The 27043-nt window shown below is 44.3% G+C and overlaps 1 protein-coding gene across 7 annotated transcripts in view; it reads right to left on the reverse strand.

Annotated features, from left to right (window-relative positions):
- Positions 1-27043, reverse strand: part of DLGAP1 (DLG associated protein 1) — a 788387-nt gene that overhangs the window by 78882 nt on the left and 682462 nt on the right. For 5 of the 7 annotated variants that reach the window (XM_027526317.1, XM_027526319.1, XM_027526320.1 and 2 more), the window contains one exon: positions 7956-7985. The exons of the other annotated variants lie outside the window; for them this stretch is intronic. In XM_027526317.1, the coding sequence (XP_027382118.1) occupies positions 7956-7985 (30 nt within the window). The remainder of the gene's footprint in view (positions 1-7955; positions 7986-27043) is intronic. 7 annotated transcript variants of the gene reach the window in all.

Consider the following 27043-nt stretch of genomic DNA (forward strand, 5'->3'; position numbering starts at 1 on the left):
GGAGCAGACAGCAGTCTGCAAGCCGACAAGAGGGGCTCCAGGACACACAGCCTGCTCACGCCCTGCCCTCAGACTTCCAGGCCCCAGCACTGTGAGGAAGTGTATTTCTGTATTTCTGTTGTCTGAGCCGGCCAGTCTGGTAGTTTTACAGCAGCCCGAGCAAGTGAATGCACCGACAGAAAGTTCACAGCCTGGAGGCTGGGACTTCAGCCCAGAAAAGCTCTGCAGGTCATCCTGGGAAACTCAAAAGGCAAGAAAACTTTGAGTACAATTCCTCTTTCTGCATCTCTCCCAAGCGCCTGCTGGCAGGTTTGGGAGGTGGTGCTGGAGGCTGAGGCTGGGGTGAGGCCCAGCGAGGAACCTGGCGGCTCCCAGCCTAGAGGGAGCACCCTAGCTCTAGGTTCTAGAAAGTCTGGCAAATGTGGGGAGAGATTTATAGGTGTTTGGGGCCTGGTCTAAGAGGCACTTTGCTAACTCCCTTGGGGCTCCTGCCTTCCTTCCCCCATCCCCCCGCCAAGACTCCCCCTTTCTCTATCTCTGCAAGATGGCTTGATTACCAGGAGTGTCTGAAGACAGGGCTGCATCATGCAAATCCTGACTCGGTTTTGGTTTCAGTGCTTCTTTGGTGGGAAGGGTGCTGTGCTTAAGCGGGCACGCAGCTGTCAGGTGGCTAGGGTGCTGGACAGAATGAAGGCCTCTGAAGATGTCCAAGTCCTAATCTTCAAAATCTGTGTACACTCCTTCCTTGGCAAAGGGGACTTTCGTGTGTGATTAAGTTGTGAAAGTGTCAGTCGCTTAGTTGTGTCCGACTCTTTGTGACCCCATGGACTGTAGCCTGTCAGGCTCCACTGTCCATGGTATTCTCCAGGCAAGAACACCAGAGTGGGTTGAGTTAAGGGTCTTAAAGTGGAATGATTACTTTGGATTATCAAGGTAGGCTTCCTTGGGGTAGGTCAATGAAATCACAAGGACTTCTAGGAGGGAGGCAGGAGGGTCAGACTCAGAGAAGAGGTGGTTCCAGAAGCAGAGAGGGGTGTGTGTGTGTGTGTGTGTGTGTGTGTGTGTGTGTAAGAGAGAGAGGTTTGAAGATGCTACTCCACTGCTGTTTTTGAGGACCCAGGAGGAAGGGGTGACAAGCCAAGGAGTGCAGGCAATCTTCTGGAAGCTGGAAGAGGCAAGAAGTTGGATTCTCCCCTGGAAGCTCCATAATGGAGAGGCCCTTGAGGACCCCTTTTAGACTGTAAGATGACTAGTGTTGTCTTCAGTCCCTAAATGTGTGGTAATAATGTTACAACAGAAATAAGAAACCAATACAGGTGGTAAGGATGAACAGCTGCTATCACAATTAAACAGGCAGAGACAGGTGCCCAGAAATGTAATCACAAAGTTAAAGCTTCCATCCCTTAAAACAGTGGTTTTCAAAGGTGGTCCCCCAAACAGCAGAGTCAGCAGCACCAGGAACCTGTGGGTCAAGTTCCCAGGCCTCACCCAGACCCAGGATTCAGAAGCTTTGGGTGGGGGGAGCTGGCAATCTGTGTTTTAAAAAGCCCTTCGAGTGATTCTGGTGCAAGCTGAGGTTCACCTACAAAATAAATGACGTTGGCTAGCTCTTCAGGGATGAGGGGCACCTGTGTTTCCTTGGATGTGTGTGTGTGTGTGCCTAGTGAACCTACAATTAAACTAGTTATGTCGTGGTTTATGTTGGCTTGGGATCTGGAAATGATAGGCAATCTAGGCTCCAAGATGGGCTCTGAAGGGGGAACGTGGTGGTGGTGGGGCTAGAATTCAGTCTCCCTGTGTCTATGGGTTCCCAACCTCTTCATGGCCTATGCTGTGCTAAAGAGACAGAGTAAGGCTGGATCATGGTTACAGAACCACGTGAGATCCTGCAAGATCCTGCACACTGCCCCGCCCACACATTCTGCGGAAGAGGTGACTTTTCTGAGTTACCCAAGGCAGTCCCAAACTGGCTAGTTGGATATTCAATTTGAAAACGTGAGTGTGGCCATTCCTTCCTGCCAGAGGTTAAAGTTATGCAATCGCACAGACAGGGCTTTCGGTCCTGGGTCAGTCTTGGGTTAGCTGGGTGGTCTCCGAATCCTTGTCAGTGAAGTGGGCATGCAGATAGTACTCTGACAGATTGCTGAGCGGTTAAGTGAGATAATATAGGGGAAGGTCCCAGTGCAGGGACCTGGAACAAAGTAAATGCTGAACACCACTGTGGTGAATTGTAATTGATTGTAGTTAACGTTACTAATTGCAATTATCAGCAGTTGTTTACACCAGCTCTGAAATCTCCTATTTCCAGGCTTCTCACTATAATGGATCCAATACACAAGTTCACCTATGTAAGGGATTCAGTCTATTTCAAGTTCTGCTAACAACATCTCTCCTTGAGATTCCTCAAGACTCTGTGAAAAGGAAAAGTTTTCCTTTTTATAATCTGAGTGCATTTCTCCTAGCTTCCCAGTAATGGAACTTTTCCACACAGCCTGGGCCTCCAGCTGGGGGTGTGTGTGTGTGTGTGTGGAGGGGGGTTGCTCACAGGACCTCAGCAGGGATATTCCCATCACCCCGTACACCCCAAGACACACATGCAAGCTCAAACAGGGTGTGATGACCAAAAGGTCTTGCTCACAGGTCTTGGCCACCAAAGCTACTAGGTGGCATGTGCCCAAATCCTTACACAAGCTCTGCATTGTTGTAGGATGTGGCCATCACGAAATCATTAGGCAGGTAATGTAAAGGTTCCCATGAAGGGGGAGGTTAAGCCTGCTGGGAATCGCTGCCAGGAGCCCCGAGGCAGTAGAGGCAGAGGTGTTACAGACCCAAACTTCAGTTCCTCTACACTCCTCCCCTCTGAACAGACCCATGAGGTGGAAGGTGCCACTGGAGTTCGTGTCCTTCCTCGTCCTCTGTCGCTATGGCCTTCCTTCTATACTTTTGAGCCTTAAAGTTATCCCATGGATTCTTTTTTGCAAATTGAAAAAGCATAGCTTGCCTTGTAATAGAATATTTTGTTAAAGGGCTCCCTTCTCTCTCTGTGCTTTTAATATTCTTTTTCTTTCTTTCTTTTTTATACCCTTTGACCACACAACGTGGTGTATGGGAACTTAGTTCCCTGACCAGGTCTTGAACTTGTACCCCTTACACTGGCAACAGAGAGTCTTAACCAATGGACCCCCAGGGAAGTCCTGATTCTGATTACTTTTGAAAAAATGCTTTTCTACTTCTTAAAAAATATGTAAATATAATAGAGGTTTGGTAAGGACCAGCTCCAAATATGTTGGAAAGACCACCACTTGACTCTTCCTTCATGCTAGCCAGCATTTTAAATATTTCCCATTCATAAATCAACTGCATTTCACTATGAATTCTGGGGTTTTGTTTGTTTTTCTGCTGGGCAGCTGTTTTGTTTTGTTTTTCCCCTCTTTCATCTCGTGATCTCATCCTTTTATTTTCTTCTCTCAGTTACATTAATGTGTATTTCACTGCTTTGAATGTCATACTGTTAATGGAATAATTTTATACTTTTATAAAGATCATAGTGAGTAGTCTGTTAATCTTACATTCTTAAGAGTGGGAACATTTAAAGAATAAAAACAAGGCGTTGTGTATTTGCTGTTCTTAACAGAAATATTTGACTCCAACAGTCCTTGATACCATCAGTCTTTGAGTCCTATTTTATCTGGAAAATGAGCCTGCTTGTAGTATACACTTCATCAAGATCCTAAAGTTTGTCATATCAGTTTATGGTATCAAAGTGGATATTAGACAGGCCTTGATGATTGTATAATAAGTCTCATTTTGTTAATCTATTTCAACTAACCATCTTCCATGATATGCCCACAAGAACTCAAACAGCTAACCTTCTGTTTCCTAATAGAGCTTTCTACACTCATTGTATGCATGCTAAGTCGTTTCAATCATGTCTGACTTTTTGTGACCCTATGGAATGAAGCCTGTCAGGCTCCTCTGTCCATTGGATTCTCCAGGCAAGAATACTGGAGTGAATTGCCATTTCCTCCTGCAGGGGATCTTCCCAACCCAGGGATCGAACCTGCGTCTTTTTGGTCTCCTGAACTGGCAGGGGGGTTCTTTACCACTAGTAAAGGGAAACCTAGGATTATACAGTGCTGTGTGTCAATTATATCTCAATACAACTGGAAGAAAAAACTTATCTAAATAAAAGGAAGTGACAAGAAGGAAAAAAAGGAGAACAAAAGCTCCACAAGGCCAGGAGAGCTTTTGTTTATGAAATCAAAGCACACGGGATCCATGATCAAAGCATCACCCCCCTGTGAACTGAAACCGCAGCTTCCCTCCAAAAGGCACATCCAAAGTGGGTGACATCCAAAGTGGCTGGGGGCTTGTGTCACCATCTTGCCTCTTAGATTTCTTCCTAGAGGCTCATCTGTTCCCATTTTTAAAGACGCGGAACTTTTCCAAAGAAGCCAAAGTTCATTCCCCCATAGAGGCTATCGAAAGAATTTGACATCATTTTGAGATTTTGGATTGCCTACCTACAGGGGATGAACAAATTGCCTTTGAGGCAAGTCTCCTCACAGAGTGTGCTGGGTTATCAGTTGCAAGGCTCGTCCTCAGCATCCAGCAGCCTCCCAGCCCCAAGGTCCCTCCTGTCCACTGAACAAACCAAGTGAATCAGATAAAGATCTTTGGCTTGGGCTGGACCCTCCCTCCCCAGAAAGATGCTGGCAGGACATCAGGGCCATTCCAACCCAGGCATGACTCAGTTCTTCCATGGCCTCCCTTCCCGTTTTGCTTGGATAGGCTGGTAGGTTGGTCTTCTTTGTGGAAATATGCAACTCTTCCTGCTCCAATTTCAAGAGGGAAAATCCCTTTTAAGAGGAATATTTAGAAGATTCTGTCATGGAATTCTTGCCATTACCCCAACTATCTCTCTTTCTCCCCAGTTTGGTGTCTGGATGTTTCTCTCTTACCCTAATTTTCTTTTCATTTTTGGGGGCCATGCTTGTGGGATCTTAGTTTCCTGACCAGGGATCGAACCCAGGCCCTCAGCAGTGAAAGTGTGGAGTCCTAAGCGCTGGGTCACCAAGGAAATCCCCCCCAATTTTCTGAATTTGAGGTTATGAATCTAAAATTAGAATCCAGAACCCATCAGTGTTATCAACAAAACTTTGCAATTATTTCTTTCAAACAAATATTTTTCCTGTTCAAATATTTTTTCTTCATCACAAAATAAAGTATCAGCGAGTGTTTCTGTTTCAACGTAAGGTCTTTAAAACATGAAAGGACCGTTCACTTTGAACCTTACTGTTGGTGTGATATAAATAGCTTTTTTTTTTCTTTCTGATGATTTTAAAAGCTTACACAAAGCTGCAAAATGCTGAAGGAGGCACCTTGATTCAGAGAAAGAGGACAGACTGACCCGCATAACAAAAATACTCAGCAGGAAGTAGCCCATGGAGTCCCTGTTGATTTTCTCTTATGACTGTAACAATTGCTTTTCCTTAAAAAGAAGAGAAAAAAAGAAAAGGATAACCTACCTACAACATTAATGTCATTTTCAGAGTTCTAGGATAAATCCGGAACAGAGTCATTTTTAAAGAAAAGGAAATAGGTTCCATTCTGGCAGTGGATCCCCTCCACTGATTGCGTATTTCTTGCCATGATAAGCTGTAGAAGCTGCCTTGAGTTCATTTGGCAGATGGAAAACAGCAAGAAAAGAGCTAAGCATTCATAAGGACCACCATCTGAGGTTTGATTTCCCACAGAGACAAGAGAGTCCAACACACATCCCACAGAGCATGCCCATCAAACTCTCCCCTTCCAGATGCGTGAGAACACATGCGTGGAATAACAACCCCCTCCCTCGCCACTCCCCGCCCCACACACACACACACAACAACTGTGTCCTGGGGAGCCCCTGGGCACACACAGTTACAACTCAGCATGCTACCAAGCCTCAAGCTGCTACAGCCCCCAGCCAAGAAACTGCCAAAAAGATGCTCAAGCAGCAGTCCAAACAGTCCTGACCTCTGGTACCCATGACCACTCCCCGTGAGCTCTGGGAACTCAGAGACTCTGTGATGATGAGGCTGCTGAAAAAGCCCCAGGCAGTCAGTCATTCAGCTCTCTGCCCTTACTTTTCCTCATTCTTCTTTTTCTCTGAAGACCATAAACCTCTTTGGGGAGGGTTCCGATAAGCCACGCTACCAGAAGTAACCATAGCAATGAGCAAAATGATGATGGGGACATTGTTCTAGCCGAACAATACTTTTAAAAATTATCTAATGTCCTCTTGGCTTTCTGGCTTTTTAAAAAATGTTTTCCATCCTTTTGTTGTAAGTGGACTACTGTGCTTAAGCCAAGCAGGCAATAGAAAGCTCTGACTTTAAAGCCATTTGTCGATAACACATATGAACAGCCCAGGGTGGACCCACTGTTATCCACAGATAATTAACTGAAACTTGGGGTGACTTGCCACTGGGAGTTTCCACAGGCAGAGTCATTCTCATGGTCCCGCTTGCTTTGGTGGCTGTGTCTTCTGTTTTCTAAGCCAGTCTCAATACAATTCCGTGTTTTCGGGCAGAGGGACTTCGAATCCCTGCTTGGCCTCACGAGGACCTGCCACATGCGAGGTGTCCTCTCTCGTTTCTGTAGGTCCATCCTTTGATTCCTCTCTTGACTCTGAACCGCCGTAGCCTGTACTGTTTCCTGGTCCCTTCCTTATTTGAGATAGCAGGGCACTTTCTGCCATGAATGTCAGAATTAGTCCCTTTTTAATGTGCTTTTCAAAATGTGATGGCACTAAATCCACTAAAGGAGCAGAGTCCCCCTCTCCGGATGGGCCAGCCTTGTGGGGACATTTCCGAGTCCCTCTCCCCTCTCCCAGCCTGCAAACTCCAGCCCACCCAGTCCTTTTGCTTGAGCCAAGCAGGTGGTCTCACCACCAGAGCCCCTCCTCCTCGCACTTTCCGGCTCGCACCTCCATGCATTGCCCATTCACGAAGCTGCATCTCTCCTTACATTTGAAAATTCACCTTAAAGCCCACCACCTCTTCCAAGGAGCCTCCCCTGATAAAATGGGGATGAAGAACCGTCCAAAGCATGACTGACAAACTCCCAATAAACGAGAACACACACACACACACGCCCCACAACAAACACAGACACTCACAAAGAGAGAGCATGACATATTCCCTACTTACAAGATGTGTGCTCCTCTTAGGGCAAGGTGGTCAATTTTATACCAATAACCAATGAGTCATTTCAAAAAAATGAGGTGTTTTTAACATTCTTGGGAGTTACTCAGTGAAACACGGCTGTGTGGTCTCTCCCCCACCAACCCTCCTCTTTCTTTAAATCTCTCTTCCTTTTCTTCTCAGCGTCTTAGAAGCACAATTCCAAGGAACCACCTGGTGTGAGTGACATGGATGACACTCAAGGAAGCTGGTTCTTGCAATACCTCCTGGGTGGCACCTCGTGACTTGAGACTAGCCATCAAGGAGTTTTAATCACTCCATGTCTGCATATTTCCTGGGCAAACATGTCTGCTATATTAGGATGAGGAACCAAATTCCTCTAGAAAAGGTCCTATCGAAAGATGGAGTGGGGTGGGGTGGGCAGGGTTCCTGACAAGACTCAAGGTCCAGCCTCAGATAAGGATGCCGTAGAGGATAAGGATGCTCTCTAAGGAGCAGTGGTCCTGAGGCCGCCCCGTCAGGGGCAGAACCACACCTGCTTGCTCTCGTCAATGCTGTCTCGGGGTCAGTGTTGAGGCCACTCACTGGGGAGCTGAGGGACGTGTGGCATAAGAGAACCAGGACAAGGAGAAACACAGATGGAAAGGCAGTAGCTGGCGATTAGAACATGGCTTCAGACACCACGGCCACAGAAGCGGTCTAGCTACAAAGCCACGCGGTGCAATCTTGAAGCAAAACGTTACTGATTTTGTGGTTGTAAAAACGTACCTTCAACTGCAGAACTCAGTTTTATGACACCTTGAATAAAAACAAAAAGTCGCAGTTATAGAATGGACCCAAATTACTTTGCCAGGCTTCGCACATTACACACATGCTTCAAATCTGGATTGTTGCTGTTGTTGCTGGCTTTTTGAGAATTTAAGTAAACAAACATCAATGTCAAAAACGAAGTAATTTTCAGTCCTTGATTAAGCTTCATGAATGTCTTCTTCTCCCACTAGAATCCCTTGGGAGCATTTTTCACTAAATAAAGGATCGGCCATGTTTCTGGATGAAACAAAGGCCAAGTCTCAATAGTCTGGCTGGCTATTTCTGTAGATAGGTCATACTGGATGAAGGATTGATAAAACTTCACTCAGAAGGACATCAAGGCCTAGTATTTCCTACTTAAGCTGCACCTGGAGATCATCTGATAGGTGTTGGGACAGGGTTTCTGCTGAAATACGTAACAAGTGGTTAGAAACCATGGTGTGATCTGGCAACTTCCTTCTCGGGGGTGGTTGGACCAGAGGCCATTTCTGGTCTCCTGTGTTCAGTGTTCCCATTCCTTGCAGATCAGTGGAGGGGCTGAGCTTGTCAAATTATTCATGAAGCAAACAGACACTACCCTTGACTGGATATCCACGTGACTTTTTTGTGAACTGAAAGGTCAAAATACTAAACTAAAATAAATTAGACCTGGTCCAATAATTTGATTTTGAAAGTTCATTTTCTTCCTTGTAAGTCATAAGTATAAACAATATTTCCCAAACTCTGTGTGATAGCCATGATACCTTAGGCTGGAAAAAAAAAAAAAGTCTGCAGTTTCGCTGGGTGGAAAGTCTGGTTCTCTTTCAAATGGGAGGAGTCTCAAATGAAAAATGGAAACAAAATGCTTTTCAATACTGGTAAACCAAACTGGTTATCAGCATGACCACCCGCTGATTTTTAACAGATTCTATTCACAAAGAGACAAACTTGCTCTCTTTTATAACTTTCTGAAAAAAACAAAAAACAACTTTCTTTTAAGTTACCAGTTGAATTTCATCTTTCTGGTGGAACCAGTCATGTCTGGTCAATGTTTAACAAGGGGAAAAATATGCCTGTATTATGTGTGTATATTATGGGTTTTACCAATATAAGTGATGGGTAGTACACAATCTACACATAATAATAAAATATACAGTCTTATTTATTGCAGGGTCCATGCAGCCAACAGATTCTCACAGAAGACTTTTGTTGATTTGGACCAAACCGTGGGATTCACAGCCAGCAAATCAATCATGATTTGACAAAAATAATGCTCTGAATTGCATCCCAATTTGTTCTTTTCCCAGTAAATTCATTATCATTGTATCTTTTATGTGATCTCTTGAACTATTAAACTGTTCAAGTTTTATAGAAAGTATTTTGATTAAGTTAAAACTCTTTCGGTGTCAACACTATGAAAACACTCCCACTGTGGCCTATTTCAAGCTTCCAGCTTTGCTGTCACAGGACATGGCTTTGGAAAGAGATGAATGATAGTAAAACCATCATGTAGTAAATATTTCACCACACAAGGATAGCAGATGTAAAGAACCCCAAGAGCATGGATAGTAAAAAGTAGTCAAACAGTCAGGAAGTAAAGATTTTAAGGTACTTATCACCTTTGTTTTAACATAATTATAATTGCAAGTTTGTAATCATGGGTGTGTTTAATAATGGATTTACAAAATTCCCCAAAATGTAACAGTTGGCTCTTGCAACCTGGTATGAACCAGGTCTGACACAACATGACCGTAACTGATGTTTCTTTTTACTCATGCCTGGAGAAGAGAATCTTGACCTTCAGAATACTCTGAGTTATTCACAAAAGGAGTTATAATTTAACTGAACAAGCCAAATATGAATAAACTGAGCATTTATCATGATTTTGCCCATAATTTCACAACCTCTTAAACCTGTCATATGCAAAAATATACTCTATATAGATTAGCTTGGAAATAACAGTCATTGAGCATCAACTAGGAGGAACACACGCTGAACGGACTTGGTCATCTTTTGGTCAGGCAACCATTCCAAGAGGTATGAGTCATTGGCATAGTAAGCGATGATTCTGTCTTTTTTGAACCGTAGAAGCTTTATGCAGGAAACCATCAGAGTATTGATTCTTTTTTTTATCCATGTTTATTTTTGTGCATAACCATGGGTGTCAGCAACTGGTCACTCAAGTGAAAGGACATCAGTGTGACCTAATCAGTGTGTGGAAACAGACTTGATGCAAAGAAATCAAGGAAGTTGAAAGAATTTCTTATGGGAGATGTGGGTGGTGGTGGATGAGAGCTCAGGAATGTATTTATAGAGTGAGGGGGAAAAGATCTATTAAATAACAAAAGCCTGACTTTAGAACTCTAATTATAAACATAATTTTAAATAGACACCTGAGTTATTTGTTCCTCCACGTGAATTTCTCTTATGTTTTTTAAACCCCAAGTCCAGGTTTCCCCTATAGCAAGATAGGCTTTCATATTGCAAGATAGTAACTGTTTATAGTGAAAACCTAGAATTGGCTAAACCTGGTTAGGGTGCTAATATTAACATTATACAAAAACTTATAGAATGGAAAGATATTTCCTTTATCTTAAAATAGAAATATTTTTAAAAACATGGATATTTAAGAAATGATTGATGTTGGTGCTGAAAAGCTACACGTAGCACTGCTGACTTCTAGGACGCACAACAGACATTATCTGGTGACTGGCTGACGTTGACATTGCCTGGAATTCAGGGTAAGCCATAACACATACATAAATATATATACATACATGGACCCTCCCGTCCTCCGCCACATTTAATTCTTCATAGTCTTCTGAAATGTCTTTTCCACCTAATGACTCACTTCAGTTGATCTAAAGTAATTCTTAGGAGAAAGTGTCAGGTTAAAATAATTCATGCTAAAGTGTGAATGACTGGGGCTCACTAAAACCCTCCAATGACATCTCATTGTTTTTGAAATACTAGTTGAATTTTTAGCCCTGGGCATCGAGGCCCTATGGGATGTATTCCTGCTTATTTTCTTACTTCTTTTACATCATTTCAGGTGACTTCCTCCCTCACTCACATGTTTTGACCACTTCAGTTTTCTCTCTGTGCTTTGCAGAGCTAATTCCTTTTGGCCCCCTGCTCTACTCCCCCCGGCACTTGGTGTTCCCTCCTTCCCAAACGACTGGATCTCCCCACAGCTAACTCTTTCTCTTCATTCAGCTGTTACTTCAAATGTCACTTTCTCCGAGTCCTTCCTTGATTACTATACTTAGAGCAGACCCAGTAAGAACTCACTGGCCCGTTTCTCTCTCTCTTTTTCAGAGACATCACTTTGCTGACAAAGGTCTGTCTAGTCAAAGCTATGTTTTTTCCAGTAGTCATGTATGGATGTGAAAGTTGGACCATAAAAAAGGCTGAGCACCAAAGAATTGATGCTTTCGAACTGTGGTGCTGGAAAAGACTCTTAAGAGATCCTTGGACAGCAAGGAGATCAAACCAGTCAATCCTAAAGGAAATCAACCCTGAATATTCATTGGAAAGACTGTTGCTGAAGCTGAAGCTCCAATACTATGGCCACCTGATGTGAAGAGCCAACTCATTAGAAAAGACCCTGATGCTGGGAAAGATTGAAGGCAGGAGGAGAAGGGGACGACAGAGGATGAGATGGTTGGATGGCATCACTGACTCAATGGACAAGAGTTTGAACAAGCTCTGGGACATAGTGGAGGACAGGGAAGTCTGGTGTGTTACAGTCCATGGGGTTGCAAAGAGCTGGACACAATTTATCGACTGAACAACAACAACAACATTACTACTTAAAATTATCTTTTTGGTTTATTATTTGGTTCTTTGTTCTGGGGTGTCTTCCTCATTATAACACTAGCAGAAAGAGAGCAGGAATCTGGTCTTTCTTGCTTGCTGCTGTAACTCCGTTAACTAGAACAGTGCCTGGCATACAGTAATTACTTGAAATATTTATCAAATGAATAAGCGATCGTTCCCAAGTATTTCCAGGTGTCAGAAAAGAAAATTTGATCTGGCCTAGCAAGTATAATTCAATAGTGGATGTCACTGAGCAGAATACTAGATTTTATTATTTTGACCAATGGCTATTTCTATTCAGAGACTGGTCTTCATGGAGGTTAGTGAACACTGATGTGTGGAGTGAAGATACATAAGTTACAGCAAAGATTTAGGCTTCAGGATTATAATGTAAAAAAGTCCCAAAGAAGTAAGTTTATCAATGTTAGGGCTAGGGTTGGAAAAAAGATTATGCTCTAAGTAGACCTCAAGAAATATTAGCTTGTTGAGTTTATATCCAAATATCTCTAGAATCTGTAGTTTCTTGCCTTTACTGTCATTGTGCTCAGTTGCTCAGTCGTGTTCAACTCTTTGACTCCCCATGGACTGTAGCCCGCCAGGCTCCTCTGTCCATGGGATTTCCCAGGCAAGAATACTGGAGTGGGTAACCTTTCCCTTCTCCAGGGGATCTTCCCAAACCAGGGACTGAACCCAGGTCTCCTGCATTGCAGGTGGATTCTTTACCATATGAGCCACCAGGGAAGTCCAACCCTGGGCCAAATTGTCACAGTAATGTTCACATAAATCTGTATGATAAGGTATATATATAGAGAAAGAAGAACTAAGAAAGAGCCATTCAGTTTTTAATAACCTCCTTCCAATACATTCTTATACTGCAGCTGGAACAATCTTTTCAAAAGGCAAGTCCAATAATGTGATATCCCTTACCTTTTAAAAGTCTTCAGTGGCGCTTCATTATTTTTAAGATGAAAGCCTTTATTCGAAAGCCTTAACATGATTTGCAAAGCCCTGCATGATGTCACTCAGAGTGGAATAAAAATGGTCACAAATCCTTCGTGCACCTCCCATAGAGAGATGTGGGTTATGTCCCCTTTTCTTGAATGAGGGCAGCTCTGAGACCGCTTTGCCGATTAAAGCGCAGTGTCAGTGATGCCCTCCTCATGTTTGTGCCCAGGCTTTATGAAACAGGCAGCCTCTTTTTTTCTGTCACTTGGAGCCCTCCCTCTGGAAACCCTGACATACCAGGTTGGAAGCCCTTGGACTGCCCTGATGGAAAGACCAGGTGGAGACATTCTGGCAAACAACATCTGCCGAAGGAAGAAGCTAGAAGGGCTTGAGAAGACTGCTGGTGACAGCTGGGAGGACAGGGGAAACGGCCACTGCCCCTCCCAGACTGGGAGACTGCAGGAAGGGCACTCTTCCAATGTAGACATGGAACGCTCGGCAACACTGTCCCCTGCAGTAACGTGGAAACTACACATATGCCTGATGAATTTATAGATTTTAGTAAGGAGGTTTCCCGGTAGAATGCTTAAAGTGCCAGTCGGTTCTTTAAAAAGTGTCATATGATAAAATATAGATAAAGATGAGGTGTTTTTTTTTTTAAGGACCTGCTCAGTTCTTGCCTGGAGAATCCCAGGGATGGGGGAGCCTGGTGGGCTGCCGTCTATGGGGTCGCACAGAGTCGGACAGGATTGAAGCGACTTAGCAGCAGCAGCAGCTCAGTTTTCAAGCAAAATTTAGAAAAAAATAGAGCTAGTACTTGTTAGTTTAAAAAAGATGAAAGGGTTTCACATTCCTAATCTTTTCAAAGGCAAAAGGCTCTCAACCCAGAAATTGATTGATATTGGAGAACATCTCAAGGGGATGGCCAGAAGAACCTTTTTTATAACTTCAGAAAGACTTATGTATATGCCTCACAAGCTTCTAAAAGAGACACAAACGCTTCTAAGAATCCTCAGGGTGTGGTCCCCACAGCACCCTGACTCTGAGCCCAGGCCAAAGCAGGGACTGTCTTGAGGAGAATTGAGGATGTATGTTTTGTCTAACAGAGTGAAGTCTAATAAGATTCATAGGAAGGAAGCCTAATAAGATTTATAACTTAGAAGGTGAAACCAAGCATTTTCAGGGTGGTAGCCAGAACTGCTGAGAGTCTGGGAGCAGGACTGGGCCCCTCAAGTTAAAGAACCAGCAGTATATGGATTTCAGAACTGCTGGATGCCAGTGATGGCTCTGTGCCTCTTGTTCCCCCATTCTTTGAATGAACATGCTGAATGCACTGATCTCACCCCTGTGTTACCAGTATATGCTGGGTGGGTGTGTGTGTGTGTGTGGTGGGGCTATGATATACATTTCACTTCAGTTCACAAGTCTTTATATTGAGAGAAACTGTATCAGAGAACTACATCAAAGGTGCCTTATCAGCACTTGACCCTTACTTATTTTATTATTTTTTAAAAACTAATTTATGTATTTATTTACTGGCCGTACCGCAAGGCGTGTGGGATGTTAGTTCCATGACCAGGGATTGAACTCGAGACTCCTGCATTGAAAGCTGCTGCTGCTGCTGCTAAGTCACTTCAGTTGTGACAGAGTCGGTCACAACTGGCACTCAGTCACGCAGAGTTTTAATCACTGGACCACTAGGGAAGTCTCTTCATCATTATTTAGATGGCAAGAATCTGGACCTCAAACTTGACCTTCATGGAGATGACATTTCTGGACGGCTTTAGGAATGAGGATATTTTGCCTACTGCTACTGCTAAGTCACTTCAGTCGTGTCCGACTCTGTGCGACCCCATAGACGGCAGCCCACCAGGCTGCCCCGTCCCTGGGATTCTCCAGGCAAGAACACTGGAGCGGGGTGCCATTTCCTTCTCCAATGCAGGAAGGTGAAAAGTGAAAGTGAAGTCGCTTAGTCGTGTCTGACTCTTAGTGATCCCATGGACTGCAGCCCACCTGGCTCCTCCATCCATGGGATTTTCCAGGCAAGAGTACTGGAGTGGGGTGCCATTGCCTTCTCTGATTTTGCCTACAGGGGAATGTAAATAGTTTGCGTCTAATGGTGAACCACGGCTGACTAAAGACGACCACAAATTATTCAAAAGGGTTCACGTTGAGAACGGTTACTCTCCTTGACCCAGGTGGGTCCTGTGACTGTTCTGACCAATACGATACCTTGGAAACGATGCTAACTGGCCAGACCTTAATACTTCCTGTCTCCCTGTCTCTGGGAGCCCTGAGCTGCCACTTCAGAGGCCTTGAAGCTGCAGTATTGCAGGGGGTACTTATGGGTGCTCAACAGCCTCAGCTGAGCACACTCTTCCAGACACTGAAACCAAAGTAGCAGTGTTAGTCGTTTAGTTGTGTCTGACTCTGCGACTCCATGAACTGTAGTCCTCCGGGCTCCTCTATCCCTAGGATTCTCCAGGGAAGAATCCTGGAGTGGAATGCCATCCCCTTCTCCAGAGGATCTTCCTGACCAAGGGATTGAACCCAGGTCTCCTGCATTGCAGGCAGATTCTTTACCACCTGAGCTACAAGGAAGATCCTGAAACCAAGGTACCAGTTGAATAATTTCATCCTGGATCTCCTAGACAGCCCAACCTCCAGTTGAATGTGAAACAGAAGAATCACCCAGGTGAACCCCATTTAAGTTCATGCCCATAAGACCGTAGGATAAAAATAAAGGGGTTGTTTATCAGCTCCTTTGCTACACTTTGCAGTCATAGCAACAGGTAACTGAACTTGAGTTCCAATTCTCTGACCTCACCTGGCATCTCAGCCCCTAGTAATCTGTACTCTGGTCACACCACCCTTCCAGTTCTTTGAATATTAACATGTGCATTCCCTCACTCTTCTTGATCTTCCAGCTCTTAGCTTATGATGATTTTCTCAGGGAGGTTCACCCTGACCCTCTAAAATTAGTTCCTTTGTTACAGCAGATTCTCCTACAAGAACAGTGTTCTTTTGGAGCAGTTATCTCTGTGATTATTTCATGAATGCCAGCCTCCACTTCTAGACTGTGAGCAAGCCTCTTTGATCATCACTGATTTTCAGAGGCCAGTAGTGTGCCTACACATAAGCACTGAATAAATATTTAAGCCGATGAACAGAATTACTTGATGCAGCAGGTAAGGCCTCGCTCCTCACCAGCGCCTTCAGTGACTGTGTCACTACTCTTCCTGAAAGACGACGCTGTGAAAGTGCTGCACTCAATACGCCAGCAAATGTGGAAAACTCAGCAGTGGCCCCAGGACTGGAAAAGGTCAGTTTTCATGCTAGTCCCAAAGAAAGGCAATGCCAAAGAATGCTCCAACTACTGCACAATAGCACTCATCTCACACGCTAGTAATGCTTAAAATTCTCCAAGCCAGGCTTCAGCAAAATGTGAACTGTGAACTTCCAGATGTTCAGGCTGGTTTTAGAGAAGGCAGAGGAACCAGAGATCAAATTGCCAACATCTGCTGGATCATGGAAAAAGCAAGAGATTTCCAGAAAAACATCTATTTCTGCTTTATTGACTATGCCAAAGCCTTTGTGTGGATCACAATAAACTGTGGAAAATTCTGAAAGAGATGGGAATACCAGACTACCTGACCTGCCTCTTGAGAAACCTGTATGCAGGTCAGGAGGCAACAGTTAGAACTGGACATGGAACAACAGACTGGTTCCAAATAGGAAAAGGAATACGTCAAGGCTGTATATTGTCATCATGCTTATTTAACTTATATGCAGAGTACATCATGAGAAACACTGGGCTGGAGGAAGCACAAGCTGGAATCAAGATTGCTGGGAGAAATATCAATAACCTCAGATATGCAGATCACACCACCCTTATGGCAGAAAGTGAAGAACTAAAGAGCCTTTTGATGAAAGTGAAAGAGGAGAGTGAAAAAGTTGGCTTAAAGCTCAATATTCAGAAAACTAAGATTATGGCATCCGGTCCCATCACTTCATGGGAAATGGATGGGGAAACAGTGGACACAGTGGCTGACTTTATTTTTCTGGGCTCCAAAATCACTGCAGATGGTGACTGCAGCCATGAAATTAAAAGACACTTACTCCTTGAAAGGAAAGTTATGACCAACCTAGGTAGCATATTCAAAAGCAGAGACATTGTCAACAAAGGTCCGTCTAGTCGAGGCTATGGTTTTTCCAGTAGTCATGTATGGATGTGAGAGTTGGACTATAAAGAAAGCTGAATGCTGAAGAATTGATGCTTTTGAACTGTCGTGTTGGAGAAGACTCTTGAGAGTCCCTTGGACTGCAAGGAGATCCAACCAGTCCATCCTAAAGGAGATCAGTCCTGGGTGTTCATTGGAGGGACTGATGTTGAAGCTGAAACTCCAATAATTTGGCCACCTCATGCGAAGAGCCGACTCATTTGAAAAGATCCTGATGCTGGGAAAGATTGAGGGCGGGAGGACAAAGGGATGACAGAGGATGAGATGGTTGGATGGCATCACCGATGGACATGGGTTTTCGTGCCAGGGAGGCCTGGCATGCTGTGGTTCATGGGGTCGCAAAGAGTCGGACACAACTGAGCGACTGAACTGAACTGGTTCTTTCTCACACACTGTGGACTTTTGGATTCAAAGCTGGGGAAAGCTAAGTCACTTTAGTCGTGTCCAACCCTTCTCGAACCTACGGACTGTAGACCATCTGGCTCTTCCGTCCATAGGCATTCTCCAGGCAAGAATACTGGAGTGGGTTGCCATGCCTTCCTCCAGGGGATCTTCCCAACCCAGGATCTAACCCACATCTCTTATGTCTCCTGCATTGGCAGGCGGGTTCTTTACCACTAGTGCCACCTGGGAAGCCCAGTGTGACTTAACATCTGTCTGTGACAGCAGCTCAGCACAAATGGAGTTGCTGAAGTTCCTTTTGGTCATCTCTGTGCAAAGAAAAGGAAGTTGAAGATTGCTTCTGGGCGTGTGTGGGCATAGGAGAGCAGAGGAAAAGAAAACAGACAGTGTTCTCACAGTTATGTCTTTGCTGGAAATTGGGGAGCTCTCCTGAGAATCTACGGAGAAGGCAATGGCACCCCGCTCCAGTACTCTTGCCTGGAAAATCCCATGGACGGAGGAGCCTGGTAGGCTGCAGTCCATGTGGTTGCAAAGAGTCGGACACGACTGAGCGACTTCCCTTTCACTTTTCGCTTTCATGCATTGGAGAAGGAAATGGCAACCCACTCCAGTGTTCTTGCCTGGAGAATCCCAGGGACGGGGGAACCTCGTGGGCTGCGGTCTATGGGGTCACAGTGTCGGACACGAATGAAGCGACTTAGTAGCAGCAGCAGCAGCCTGAGAATCGAAAGGATGGTAACTCAACTTTCTAAATGATTTCTAAATTTAAGTTTTGAAATAATTTCATGCTGGATTGTGAGCTCTTCTCTGCTTTACCCTTTCATCCAAAACTGTGGCCGGAAAAATAATGGGAGGGCTGATGTCTGGGTTAAAGGTTCTATATCTTCTATTACCTCTGCTTGCAAGACTATTTTCTGAATATCTAGTGTGCAGTCTACTGTTTTTTTTCTTTTTTTAAATGTATTTCCCTACTTATTGAGTCTTGCACATGTGGGAAATAGATGGATCCATTGGAAACTGTCTTTCTTTAAAATCTTCTGCTCTTTCCTTAAGTCCTTTGTCATTTTTGCTGTATGTGAAATGAAGTCCTTATAAATGTCCTTAAAATGTCTATTTCATAATTTTAAAAGGCTTTTCCTTCACCTTGTACAGTTCTCTTAACAGCAGTCCTCAAATGGGCTGGTGTACAACATACTTTTTTAGTTTTATTTTTGATTGTTTAATGTTGGCTGAACCGCACAGCTTGTGGGATCTTTGTTCCTGGACGAGGGATCAAACTGGGTCCACAGCAGTGAAACCCTGAGTCTTAACCACTAGATTGCCAGGGAATTCCCTTCAGTTTCTCTTTTTATTTCTTATTGGAGTTCCCCAATGGTTCAGCTGGTAAAGAGTCCACCTGCAATGCAGGAGACGTAGGTTCCATTCCTGAGTGGGGAAGATCCTCTGGAGGAGGAAAGGGAAATCCACTCTAGTATTCTTGCTTGAAAAAGCCCTTGGACGGAGGAACCTGGCGGGCTATAGTTCAAAGGGTCTCAAAGAGTTGGACAGGAGTGAGTACGCTAAAAGATAGCCAATTAACAATGCTGTCAGTTTCAGGTGGACGGCAAACGGACTCACCCATACATATACATGCATCCATTCTCTCCCAAACTCTCCTCCTATCCAGGCTGCACATAACATTGAGCAGAGTTCCCTATGCTGCATACCTACAATATATATATATATATATATATATATTTTTTTTTTTTTTTTTAACGAGGGTTTAGTAGGGCTCCGATAAATTGCCAACATCCGTTGGATCATCAAAAAAGCTAGAGAATTCCAGAAAAACATCTACTTCTGTTTTACTGACTATGCCAAAGCCTTCGACTGTGTGGATCACAACAAACTGGAAAATTCTTAAAGAGATGGGTCACACCACCTGACCTGCCTCCTGAGAAACCTCTATTCAGGTCGAGAAGCAACAATAAGAACTGGACATGGAAAAACAGACTGGTTCCAAATCTGGAAAGGAGTATGTCAAAGCTGTATATTGTCACCCTGCTTATTTAACTTATATGCAGAATACATCATGAAAAATGCTGGACTGAATGAAGCATAAGCTGGAATCAAGATTGCCAGGAGAAATATCAATAACCTCAGACATCCAGATGACACTACACTTAGGGCAGAAAGCGAAGAAGAACTAAAAAGCCTCTTGATGAAAGTGAAAGAGGAGAGTGAAAAGGTTGGCTTAAAGCTCAACACTCAGAAAACTAAGATCATGGCATCTGGTCCCATCACTTCATGGCAAATAGGTGGGGAAACAATGGAAACAGTGACAGACTTTATTTTTGGGGGCTCCAAAATCATTGCAGATGGTGACTGCAGCCATGAAATTAAAAGACACTTGCTCCCTGGAAGAAAAGTTATGACCAACCTAGACAGCATATTAAAAAGCAGAGAGGGCTATGGTTTTTCCAGTGGTCATGTATGGATGTGAGAGTTGGACTATAAAGAAAGCTAAGCGCGGAAGAATTGATGCTTTTTGAACTGTGCTGTTGGAGAAGATTCTTGAGAGTCCCTTGGATTGCAAGGAGATCCAACTAGTCAATCCAAAAGGAAATCAGTCCTGAATATTCATTGGAAGGACTGATGCTGAAACTGAAACTTCAATACTTTGGCCACCTGATGTGAAGAACTGACTCATTGGAAAAGACCCTGATGCTGGGAAAGATTGAAAGCCAGAGGAGAAGGGGATGACAGAGGATGAGATGGTTGGATGGCATCACCGAATCGATGGACATGAGTCTGAGTAAGCTCTGGGAATTGGTGATGGACAGGGAAGCCTGGCGTGCTGCAGTCCATGGGGTCGCAAAGAGTCGGAAACGACTGAGCTATAGAACTGAAAACTGAATCAGATTTCCATGTACACATACTATTCATAATATAATTTAAAAGAAAACACTCCCTAAATGGCAGGGCTGCTATGTAGACGGACATATTCCTAATCATCTGGGCGCGTCCACAAACTCTGGGACATCGCCCATGTCCCCGGTTCTGATTTGTATCCCCGTCCCTGCGCGCACAATACTGTACTTGTCCCTTTTGAACACGTAACAGATTAAAGAGCTGGGCAGGAGGCAGATGCAGAAACACCTTTGATCTCTCATCCTTGGGGGTTAAGGGAGGGCAGACACCTGGCGGCTGCTGAGCCGGAAACAAAACACAGGCGGGATTGGAATTACCTTCAAGGGAGCCGCAGCTCCGCGGAGGAGGCAGCCGGACGCGCCGCGTGGGCGCGAGGGGAGGAGGGCCAGTGTTGGGCTGAGGACGCTAGAGCCCCAGCGAGGTGAAATCCGGCTAGCCGGGGGCTGCTTACATTCCTTAGGCAGAGGATTGGGAAGATCAGGCAGCTGCATTGAGCACAAAATTGAAGTCATTCTTTTGCAAATAGTATTGCAAAACGTTCAGCTGTGCGCAATTGCTGAAAGGCAATTTTGATGGCAATTCAGGAAGCTTTCAAAGAAAGGATGTTTTTCAACTGTTTTTCCCCCTCCTTAGCGAAACTCTCTTTATTAGGGATTTCACCTTTGCAACAGGATGCTGGGAAGGGTCTTAGCCAAAACAGGATCTGGAGCATTTCCTGTGATCTTTGGTGAAATCGCATTGCCCCCTGGCGTTTGCGTGCTGTTCTACAGCGTCACACTGAAAGCCCAGAGAATGCCAATCAAGTCGTTCAAGGAGGCTGCTTCCAGTCTTAGACCTGGTTTGACAAGACAAGGAATGAAAATTTAAAATTCAGATTCTTAGGACTTCCCTCGTGGTCCAGTGGCTAAGACTGTGTGCTCCTATTGCAGGAGGCCGGGGTTTGGTCCCTGGTCAGGGAACTAGATCCCACATGTTGCAGTTAAGACCAGGGCAGCCAAATAAATAGCTAAATAAAAAAATAAAATTCAGATTCTTTTCTTCTGTACCCTCTGCAGCATCTTCTGAGATTTTCAAGTGGCTCTTGAAAGAAATTTATCAGGTGATAATCCGCCACTTTTTTTTTTTTATATAAGTTTTCATGTGAGTGACTGTTTCACACCCATTTTTTTTTCAGAACGAACTCAAGTATCTCCTGTGTTGTAAAACCTTTCCTGGAATCTGCTCCCTGTTTTGTACAAACCTGAACTTTCCCACCTTTCTCTGCCTTCATGTTTCTTTCTCTGATAGAAACTTGAAATTGAGGATTACACCTGATTTCTGTTTGTATTCACCGTGACTAGCAAGGTGCCTGGCAGCCAGTATATGTCAACAAAAAGTGTGTTGTTTGCATGTAACAATGCTGCTCACAAAAGGATCAACTACATTTCCTAATCAACAGCAACTGATTATTACTATGCCCACAGAGTTGGAGGAAGGAGAGCGGTCCTTGTATGGGACACAGGGGGTCCTCAAGCACCCTGAAACTGCACAGGCACAGTGTCCAATTATGGAAGAGAATGGTTAGAATAACCTAAGATTAGACTATCTCTACCTCTAATAATCTATAAAAAATCATTCAAACTTCTGTTTCTTCCCTCGATGAACCTCTGCTCTAGAAAGATCATGAGCATATTCATTGTCACCAATTTAATAACAAGTTTCTTTGGGGCAGACATTTCTAGGAGTAAGTGTAAAGTTTCTGAATGATGTTCTTGAAGATGTGGAGGCAGGTTGACTGAGGCCATTGTCTGTCCCTGAACTGAGTGACAATGAACAGATCTGGGGTCTAGGGCAGGTTATGGGTATTGAGGGGCAGTCTATTTAAAGGAATAGGAACTGTGAATCAAGGGTGCCTCTACTTGAGTATGATGTATACATAGATGTCACCTTAGGGCAGAGAAAATGATCAGATCTGAAGATTCTATTAGGATGGGTGGGGAGGATGATACTTTTAGCAAGACTGCTTTTTAGGTTATAATATTGTCATATTAATACTAATCCATAAAAGCTCCTTGAAGTCATTTATTATGCTTTTATTTAGTTAAAAAAATTTCAAGGAAGGAGCCCCTCGTAACAGAGGCACAATTCATGGTTGTTAAAAGCTTGATTTTTTTTTTTTTAATTATTACATGCTAGTGACTTTATTGCTTTTGGCCTCCCTCCGAAGCTTGCAGGATCCCCTGACCAGGGATGGAGCCCAGCTCCCCCACCCAGTGGAAATGTGGAGTCCTTACCACTGGACTGCCAGGGAATTCCCAAGAGCTGGAATTTTGGAGTCAAACTGAATAGGTACAAATATTGACTGGGTCACTGACCAGCCCCTTGACCTGGGAAAAGTCTCTAAACTTTGCTATGTCTGTTTCCTCAATGATCAAAATGAGGCTGATGCTGGTAAACATCTCTCGTGTTTACTGCTGAGGAGGACCACGTGAGTTTCCCATTATGAGCAGCTAAGGGGAGATAAAAAAAAATCTTACTGTTGAAGAAATCCATTCTATAAGACATCATTCATGTCCTACTCTTTGCAGCCCTTGTGGACTCTAGCCCACCAGGCTCCTCTCTCCATGGTATTCTCCAGACAAGAATACCAGAGTGGGTAGTCATTCCTTTCTCCAGAGGATCTTCCTGACCCAGGGATCGGTCCCAGGTCTCCTGCATTGCAGGCAGATTCTTAACCATTTGAGCCACCAGGGAAGCCCCTGAGACATCATTAAAACCCCCAAATACAAAGTAATATGCTAGGTAACAGAATCGTAATAGAGCACAGCTAAGGGCTTCAAGGTAGTTGCTCTGCACCACCTACTCTGTTACCAGGCAAACAGGTACCATTAGTGGTCTTGCTCAGCCATTGGTCAGTGCTGCAGTGGGCCCCTCCCCCAAGTGACCAACTGTCAGTGAGTGGCCATTAGTGGCCCTGCTCAGTCGTTGGTCAGTGCTGCAGTTGGCCCTACCCACAAACAAGCAACTGTCAATAGATGACCGTTGGTGGCCCATGCAGCCAAAGGTTGGTGGAGCAGTAGCTGTCATGTGGAGAATCAGGTAAGAGGCAGATCCTGTCTTTCTCCCTGGGGGCCCACCAGTTCACTGGCCTTGGGCCAATGGGTGAGCTGGGGGCCCAGGGAACAGGCCCCAGGGGGCTGGGTCCTTCAGGGCTCCAGAGCCCTCACCAGGGTCACCCACTTGCTGAGCCCAGGCCTTGAGGCAGTGGTGAACCTCTCCCCCAGCCCTGCCTCTGTGACCTAACGGCAGTGGCCGCCTGTATAGGTCACAGTCTGAGGGACCTGCCCCCGCTGTGCAGGCAGCCTGAGGAGCCTGAGGGCCAGATGGGTCCTGGGCTTCTGACTCCCTCAGTGATATAGTGGCTGGGCAAGCTCCAGCCCTGAGGAAGCCACCAGCTGAGCTCTGCCTCCTCTCAGCCAGGACTGGGCCTCCGAAGGGCAAAGTTGTGTCTGGGGACTGTGTCCTTTCTTGTCAGAACAGAGAATAACATTTGTTTGGTGGAGGTTTACAGAAACATTGTTACCTGACCATGAAAATGAGTGTTAGTCACTCAGTGGTGTTGACTCTTTGTGACCCCATGGACTGTAGCCTGCCAGGCTCCTCTGTCCATGGAATTCTCCAGGCAAGAATACTGGAGTGGAGTGCCATTCCCTTCTCCGGGGTATCTTCCTGACCCAGGAATTGAACCCTGGTGTCCTGCATTGCAGGCGGATTCTTTATCATCTGAGCCACCAGGGAAGCCCAGTTAGAGGGTATATAAGCCTCAAATTCTAACTAATACCTCCTTGAGTGATATTTTCCTGTGAATTCCCACAGGCACCTGAATAAAATTGTTTTTTTCCCCCCAGCTAATCTGTCTTTGGTCAGTTTAATTTGCAGGCCTCCAAGAAAAGAGCATAATAGGGTAGAAGGGAAATACTTCCTCCCCAACACATTCCTATAAGACTTTGGCCAAATATTGTACTGCTGCTGCTGCTGCTAAGTCACTTCAGTTGTGTCCGACTCTGTGCGACCCCATAGACAGCAGCCCACCAGGCTTCCCCATCCCTGGGATTCTCCAGGCAAGAACACTGGAGTGGGTTGCCATTTCCTTCTCTAATGCATGAAAGTGAAAAGTGAAAGTGAAGTCACTCAGTCTTCACTTTCCGTGTCCGACTCTGTGCGACCCCATGGACTGCCGCCTACCAGGCTCCTCCGTCCATGGGATTTTCCAGGCAAGAGTACTGGAGTGGGGTGCTAAATCTCTACAAGGTGCCTCAGAACTAGCTTGGCACCTTGCTTCAGAATATCCTCAGTTTACAGAGCTGTGGCAAACTTAAGTCCACCATAAATGAGCAATAGAACGCCCCATGTAATATTTGATGTGTTAGTATTTGTAGAGCATCTTTGAACAATGGCTGACAAATACAAGTTCTAGATAAGTGTTATTAATAGACAAAAATATTCTCTTCATCGTACAGTCCTAATCTTTAAGACAAAGTCATACAGACTAGTTCTAGGGTTCCAAGCTTGCTAGATACCTATTTTGTCTTGCACTGCATCTTTATAACCTTGCACATATGATGATGTAAACAGCGAATACTGTTAAGAAAGCTAAAACTTTTAATTGTTGGAGTAAGATAATCATTGTGAGTTCATTTTAGCTAACCCTTCTGTCTTCTCAAGTGTAACTGAGAATGTCATTTTTAAACGTGTGCAAGGCATATTCAGACTTATACAGAAGGGACCAGGGGGATTACTGGAGAGATAAATGGTGGTAATAACCACTAACAATGGTGCAAAATTATGCATCCTGGGGGAGCCTGGAAATGTATATTCTTTTTCAGGAGGAGATGAGACTTAGAAAATTGGGTCTCTAACGTGATTTCTAAAGGCAGATTGTCATCAGCGAGCAAAATGGGGCTTCTGGGGAATTCCAGTGCATTCCAAGCAAACCTAGCAACTGATAGCTTCCTGGACAGCTGTTTCTTCCATCTATTCCCCCAATTCTTTTTGTTAGTTGTCAGCTAAATCTTTATGTGAATGTAACAGCCACTCTGCAGAAACAAATTTGTCTTAGAGGTTTTCATTTTCATCTGGCAAATGATGTGCAAAAATTCTGTCATTCTCAAAGCCTACAGTGAAAACGAAAGGGTATAGTTTCTACAAATGCAATCAAGCATAACATTGTGTTAGGTTTAGGAGATATTTCTAAGTCATCTCTATTTCAATGTCTCCAAATGTATAGGACAATTCTGCTTTAATTAACCATGTGTGCGTGCTAAGTCGCTTCAATTGTGTCTGACTCTTTGTGACCTTATGGACTGTAGCCCGCCAGGCTCTTCTATCCATGGAATTCTCCAGGCAAGAATACTGGAGTGGGTTGCCATGCTCTCCTCCAGGGGATATTCCTGACCCAGGGATCAAACCCACATTGGCAGGTGGGTTCTTTACCACTAGCACCACCTGGGACACCCTATATTAACCATATCCTAAATTAATAATTGACAACTGTCAAGGAAGCATGTGTGTGTGCACGCATGCGTGTGTTCTCTCAGTTGTGTCTGACTCTTTTATGATCTCATGGACTGTAGCCCACCAAGTTCCTCTGTCCATGGAATTTTCCAGGCAAGAATAAAGCTTATTGGTCTATAAACCACCTAACATTAATTTTTCCATAACTAAGCACATTGAGATCAGGTCAGTCTATTAGTTTTATGTTGTTATTATTATTCTTAATCAAGACTATGTATGTATGTATGTATGGCTGAGTCCCTTCACTATCCACCTGAAACTACCACAACATTGTTAATTGGCTATACCCAATACAAAATAAAAAGTTACACAAAAAAGAATATCTATGTATGGTGACAAAAGTTGACTAGACTTATTGAGGTGACAATTCTACAATATAAACAAACACTGAATTGCTATGCTATATATCTGAAACTAACATGTTAGCTGTCCATCATACTGCAAAAAAAACAATGTCTGAGACAGCTAAGCTGCTTGAGTCTTGTTTGAAACCATTTCCTTGCCTCCCATCACAGAATTTTCAAAATCTTTCAGATGGTGAACGACATTCTGGGTTATTTGGCCCTCACTACTTCTTCCTTTATCTTAGACCACGAGCATCCTCATCCTCTCTGTCCCTACTACTAATCTGTCTTCCAGTGACACTGGCTTTTTCATTAATAGTTAACTTTTTCTTTTCATTCTTGGCCGTTGCCCTTTGCTGTTCCCTCACCTGGGAATTCAAGGAAGACTTCCTTGAGGAAAAGGCAGTGAATTTTCCCTGACCACACACTTCACAGTTGATCTAGAATCTTAACACCTTTATTTCTGTCTTTATAGCACCTTGTAACTGAGGTAAACCATTATATCCATAAACATTACCACCCCCTCCCCCAACCCAAATCTCAGATTATCTGCTCCTTGAAATTGGGGCAGAGCCTGAGTCTGTGATATTGCTGTGTCCTCAGGAGCAGCCCAGTGTGTGGCACATAGTAGGTGCTCAATAAATGCTTGATAAACATGGAAAGCAATTCTTAATCCTGAAGTCGATCAGTCGTGTCCGACTCTTTGCGGCCCCATGGACTGAGAAGCCTACCAGGCTTCTCAGTCCATGGGATTTTTCCAGGCAAGAGTACTGGGGTGGGTTGCCATTTCCTTCTCCAAGCTACTCTTAAACCGGTAATTCATGCTTTCCTGCTTCATGGCTGTGCGTGCTTG

The sequence above is a fragment of the Bos indicus x Bos taurus genome, chromosome 24 (assembly GCF_003369695.1).
Source record: "Bos indicus x Bos taurus breed Angus x Brahman F1 hybrid chromosome 24, Bos_hybrid_MaternalHap_v2.0, whole genome shotgun sequence".
Lineage (NCBI taxonomy): Eukaryota > Metazoa > Chordata > Mammalia > Artiodactyla > Bovidae > Bos > Bos indicus x Bos taurus.